General features: G+C 56.3%; 1 protein-coding gene across 2 annotated transcripts; it reads left to right on the top strand.

The window, feature by feature from the left end:
• Nucleotides 268–4,166, top strand: ASGR1 (asialoglycoprotein receptor 1). 2 transcript variants are annotated; one of them, XM_013987940.2, is made up of 9 exons: nt 268–484; nt 675–793; nt 2,349–2,465; nt 2,592–2,687; nt 2,766–2,837; nt 3,075–3,161; nt 3,257–3,408; nt 3,478–3,602; nt 3,739–4,140. In XM_013987940.2, exons 2-9 carry the CDS (start codon nt 727–729, stop codon nt 3,899–3,901), a joined length of 879 nt encoding a protein of 292 aa, XP_013843394.1. In that variant the 5' UTR covers nt 268–484; nt 675–726; the 3' UTR covers nt 3,902–4,140.

Genomic DNA, 5,610 nt, shown 5'->3' with positions numbered 1-5,610 from the left:
CTGGTCCAGAGGCAGTTGGAGACACTAAAAATTCTGGAAAATTCAGAGGCAGGAAGTGAAGGGGGAAGGGCGGAGGGGAAACAGCAAAGGGCACCCTGGCCGCTCTGGGCCTGGCCCCCCTCCCAAACTGTGCCTTCAGTGAGGTTGGGGCGGGGAGGACAGCCCAGGTGACTCCCTGTCCCTGGGAAGCCAAGATGAGACAACCCATCCCCCGCTCCCACCCCCACACCCCCCCGAGGTCCAAATCCATTTCTGCCTGTTTACGTCCAAAGTCCTGGGCACTGGGGATGCCAGGTTTGGTGTGTGCGGACACACAGACACGCAGACGCACAGGGCTCAGGGCCCGCGTATGGACCCTGCCCCCTCCGCTCCCACTTTCCAGGGCTGTCCGCGCACCCTAATTCTCCAGCCTTCGGCCGCTCTCCCAGCCGGGCATCTGCACAGCAGTGAGGGACCCAGGAGTCCACCTTGAGACCTTCAGCAAGTAAAAGGGGAAGAAGGGCGGGGGGTGGGGGCTGGGGGCTGGGGTGCCGATGGGGCCGCGCAGCTTCAGAAGACAGATTTTTGGATGCTGGGTCTGGGAGGGAAGGGGAGAAAGAAGAAGGGTCTCCGCGTAGCCGCTGATCCCTTAGAAAGGGACGGGGCCTCCCACACCCAAGTCTGTTCAACCCCAGCCTCAGCCTTAACCTTGGCGGTGACCTGGTTCGAGGTCTAGCCAGCCTTAGCATGACAAAGGAATATCAGGATCTGCAGCATCTGGACAATGAGGAGAATGACCAGCAGCACAGAAAAGGTGAGGGGACGCCTCCGGCCATTTCCAGAAGGCTCTCGCCCCGCCCCCTCGCCTCGGCTCCTCTTCCTCCTGTGACCCTGACTCTTCCTGGGGTCTAAGCCGCCCTCTTACAGGAGGGCAGGGTGCAGGGCTGCAGTCCCTTTCTTGACCCCTCTCCTGTCCCTCGCCTTGTCACCAGCTTCTCAGGACCCTGGGGAGAGGGGTGCTCAGGGGCGTGGGAGTAAGCGGAAGAAGTCAGACCCCCTTCTTTCCTCTTCCAGCACCCCAAGAGCTTTGGCCGAGTGTGTGTGAGTGGATGTGAGTGTGTGAGTGTGAGTGCACAGGTGTCTGGGATTTTTAAAAAATTTTTTATTTATTGGAGATCCCATCGTGGCTCAGTGGTTAATGAATCCGACTAGTAACCGTGAGGTTGCAGGTTCGATCCCTGGCCTTGCACAGTGGATTAAGGATCCGGCGTTGCCCTGAGCTGTGGTGTAGGTTGCAGACGCGGCTCGGATCCCATGTGGCTGTGGCTGTGGTGTAGGCCGGCAGCAATAGCTCTGATTAGACCCCTATCCTGGGAACCTCCATATGCTGCGGGTGTGGCCCTAAAAAGACAAAAAAAAAAAAAAGATAAGGAAATATTTATTATTATTATTATTTATTTATTTATTTATTTTAGTGTGTGGCATTAGTTTGGTCAAGGGGTAAGATGTCTTTGAAAGGCCAAGGGATCCCTGAGAGTGGGGGAGATGAGGCCCTCCTACATCAAAAACCAACCCCCCTTTCTTCCTCCTGCGACCAGGGATGTTTGGCTGAGCCAAGATGAAGTTCTTGGTGGATGGGAGAGGGCAGTGCCTTTTGATGGGGGAAGGGGCTGCTGGTGAGAATGGAGGGGGGCCCCCCCACATTCCAGCTCATGGGGGACAGGGTTCCTGAGAGCGACTTGGGGAAACTGAAGTCTGGTTATTCTGCCTCCTGTCCCTGGGCCCAGCCAGAGAGGAGTGGGATTCACGGGGAGAGCAAGAAATCCACTTCTCTTGCCTCACCTGCAAGCGCCCCCCATCCCAGTCCCCCAGTCTTCCTGCTCACGAACTCGGGCCTCCAGGCTGAGTTCATCAGCTGCAGTGACTAAGTTCAGCCACCAGATGTCAGCAAAAGCCCATGAACTGGGTAGGGTTCCGGCCGGTCAAAGTTTCCGTCCCTCCCCTGCTCCAGGTCACCGCTGGCTCCTCAGCTTCACCCACCGCCTAGGTTTCCTTTCTTCCCCCATTCCTCTTTTCTTGTCGTGTCTTTTCCTTCTTCTTTCCTTCCTTTCCCTTCCTTCCTCCCTCCCTTCCTTCTTTTTTGGCTGTGTCTACATGCAGAAATTCTTGGGCTAGGGATTGAACCCTTGCCATGGCAATGCTGGCTCTTTAACCCACCGAGCCACCAGGGAACTCCCATGTTTCTTAATCTATAAGGTTCCTGCTCGTCTACAAGAGGAGGCCCAGGATGCTCTCCTCCTAGGACCCCAGAGCTGCCCTGCCCCAGGTCCCCTCTGTCCCTGAGGGCGTGACGCCCTCTCCTCTTGCAGGGCCACCTCCTCAACAGTCACTCTTTCGGCGTCTCTGCTCGGGACCCTGCCTCCTCCTGATTTCCATGGGCCTTAGCCTCCTGCTGCTGGTAGTTGTCTGTGTGATCGGATCCCAGAGTGAGTTCCCTGGGGCTGGCTGGGGAGGGAGCATTGTTGGGGTGGGATGGGGGACAGTGGCAGGGGGAGCGCTGGCTTGTGGACACGGCTCCTCATGTTGTCCTGTCCACACCCTCTCCTGCCCAGACTCCAAGCTGCAGGAGGAGCTGCAGGCCCTGAGAGAGACCTTCAGCAACCTCACCGCGAGCACAGACGCCAAGGTCAAGACCCTCAGCATGCAGGGTGAGGAGGGCTGGGGCCTGGTGGGGGGGTGCTGGGACCAAAAAGCAACAGCGGGATACTGAGCGGAGTCTCCTCCAGGAGGAAATGTGGGCAGAAAGATGAAGTCTCTGGAGTCCCAGCTGGAGAAACAGCAGCAGGACCTGAGTGAAGGTCAGAGAGGGAGCCTGTGTACACGAGTGTGCACAAGTGTGCATCTGTGTGTGTGTGTGCATGTGTGCGCAGGATACAGGGGTCTCGGGCCAAACCAGGGAGCTTTGTGGCAGGAGCATCTGTGATCTGGCCTCAGCGCGGAGATGACAGAGCCTTCCCAGCTCTCAGGGTACATCCTGGCCCCTTTCCCTCCCCTGTGCCCATCTCCGTGCCCCCTCTGCCCTGCTGTCCCCCTAGATCACTCCAGCTTGCTGCTCCACGTGAAGCAGTTTGTGTCCGACCTGCGGAGCCTCAGCTGTCAGATGGCTGTCCTCCAGGGCAATGGTGAGGAGTGGGGGTGCCCAGCCCCTCTTTCCTGCCCACTTCCCCTCAGCCCCTCACCTTCCCTCTGTCCCCCCACCCCTGCTGCCACCCTGCAGGCTCTGAAAGGACCTGCTGCCCGGTTAACTGGGTGGACTATGAAGGCAGCTGCTACTGGTTCTCCCGCTCTGGGAAGCCCTGGCCGGAGGCCGAGAAGTACTGCCAGCTGGAGAACGCCCACCTCGTGGTGGTGGGCTCCTGGGAGGAGCAGGTGAGGGCCCCCCTCCACCCCAGGAGGGGCTCAGCTGGGAGGCTGGCAGGCTGAAGGCCGGGTCTCCAGCCCCTTCTTTGTCCCCAGAAATTTATCCAGCACCACGTGGGCCCTGTGAACTCCTGGATCGGCCTCACTGATCAGAGCGGGCCCTGGAAGTGGGTGGATGGCACCGACTACGAGTCGGGCTTCAAGTGAGTGTGCGGCGCCCCGTGGCACTGCCCCTCCAACTGCGCCCCCTCCCCAGTGGGGGGGTCCAGGGGCGCCCAGGCTGCTCCCCTCGGCTGAGGCTCTGGCCCCCTGGGGCCCCCGTCCGTCTGGTCTCTTTAGGAACTGGAGACCCGAGCAGCCGGATGACTGGTACGGGCATGGGCTCGGGGGTGGCGAGGACTGTGCCCACTTTACGGAGGACGGCGGCTGGAACGATGACGTCTGCCAGAGGCCCTACCGCTGGGTCTGCGAGACACAGCGGGACAGGGACAGCGGCAGCTAGGAGTCTCCTCTCCCTCTAATTTATGTCCTCAATGCTTTTACCTGCCACGGGGGTCTTGGTTGGGGGACCCTCCCCTCTGGGTGCTTCCGGATTTTCACCTCGGATTTTGAGGGAAGGGAGAAGGGTGGGGTCTGAGGAATGGAGAGTGATGTTTGGAGGGGTGGGGAGTTTGAAACGCCTGCCAGTTTCTGTAGTTTGCAGGGTATTATTGTCAACTTTTTTTTTTTTTTTTTTTTAAGAGTAAAAAGAAGTGAAATATACAAAACATTCTGAGTTGTTTGGTTGTTGGGGATTAGGAATTGGGAGTGGGCTGGGTGATGCTAGGAAGCCTTAGGCAGGCAGCAGGTCATTCTGAGAACTTTTTTTTTTTTTTTTCCATTTCTTGGGCCGCTCCCGTGGCATACGGAAGTTCCCAGGCTAGGGGTCTAATCGGAGCTGGAGCCGCCGGCCTACACCACAGCCACAGCCACGTGGGATCCAAGCCAAGTTGCAACCTAGACCACAGCTTACGGCAACACCGGATCCTTAACCCACTGAGCAAGGCCGGGATCGAGCCCGCCCCTCATGGTTCCTAGTTGGATTCCTTAACCGCTGCGCCACAATGGGAGCTCCCATTCTGAGAACGTTCTGGGCTTTGGCGGGTGGCCCCAGGAGGTGCTATTTACAGGTATGTGAGTTAGAGCAAGTGATTCCGCTCTCCGCGTCTAAGCTGTGAAACAGTGTTGGTGCTGAACTCAGCTTCAGCGGCTCAGCTCTCAAGAATCTGGTACTGAGGAGTTCCCGCTTTGGCTCAGCGGTAACAAACCCAATTGTTCCTGTTCCTGGAGGCCAGTTCTTGGAATTGGGCAAGATGGAGTGGCTTCTGTCGTGACTACAGTCTAGACGTGATGCAGTTAGTTTTTTCGATTTAGTGGTGGTTTTAGTATCTGAAAAACAACTTGGGAATGTGCATCAGACACTCATCTCTGTCCTTCGGGGAGGAGCTAAAGATTCTGTAATTCTGTTGTCCTTATCTTTAACTGCTTGAGCTGGCTCTTTTGTGACTCAGGGGAGGCTTGGGAGACTACAGCATTTTAAAAAAATGTTTCTTTACAAACAAGCGCTAGGGGACGTGGAGGGGGTTTTGTACTTGGGAAGGCCCTTCAGGGTCCTGCTTGGTGTCACTGGGACCATCCTACCTCCAGCAACGTCCCCAGGAACAGAACCACCCTAATGTGAATGGAAGCAGCATCCGTAGATAGGTAACAACTGCAAGATAAACCACAAATACCGTGGAAGAGAAAACCCCAATGAGTAAACCCACACTGTAATGATGTATAAAGAGCATATAAGAAAAAATGAAAAATCCGGAGACCCCATCGTGGCTCAGTGGTCAAAGAATCTGACCAGGAACCATGAGGTTGCAGGTTCGATTCCTGGTCTTGCTCCGTGGGTTGGGGATCCAGCATTGCTGTGAGCTGTGGTGTAGGTCAAAGACGTGGCACAGATCCCGTGTTGCTACAGCTCCCATTAGACCCCTAGTCTGGGAACCTCCACATGCCACGGGAGCGGCCCTAGAAAAGGCAAAAAGACAAAAAAAAAAAAAACCCGCCAAATTCATATATAAATTCAATGCAATAAAAGTACAAATTTCAGATGGGTTTTTTGTTTTATCTTGTTTTATTTTGTTTTTGGCCTCACCTGTGGGCTGCAGAAGTTCCCAGGCCAAG

The sequence above is a fragment of the Sus scrofa genome, chromosome 12, assembly GCF_000003025.6.
Source record: "Sus scrofa isolate TJ Tabasco breed Duroc chromosome 12, Sscrofa11.1, whole genome shotgun sequence".
Taxonomy (NCBI): Eukaryota; Metazoa; Chordata; class Mammalia; order Artiodactyla; family Suidae; genus Sus; species Sus scrofa.
The sequence above is the reverse complement of the archived record's forward strand: the minus strand, read 5'-3'. Positions and strand labels throughout refer to the sequence as shown.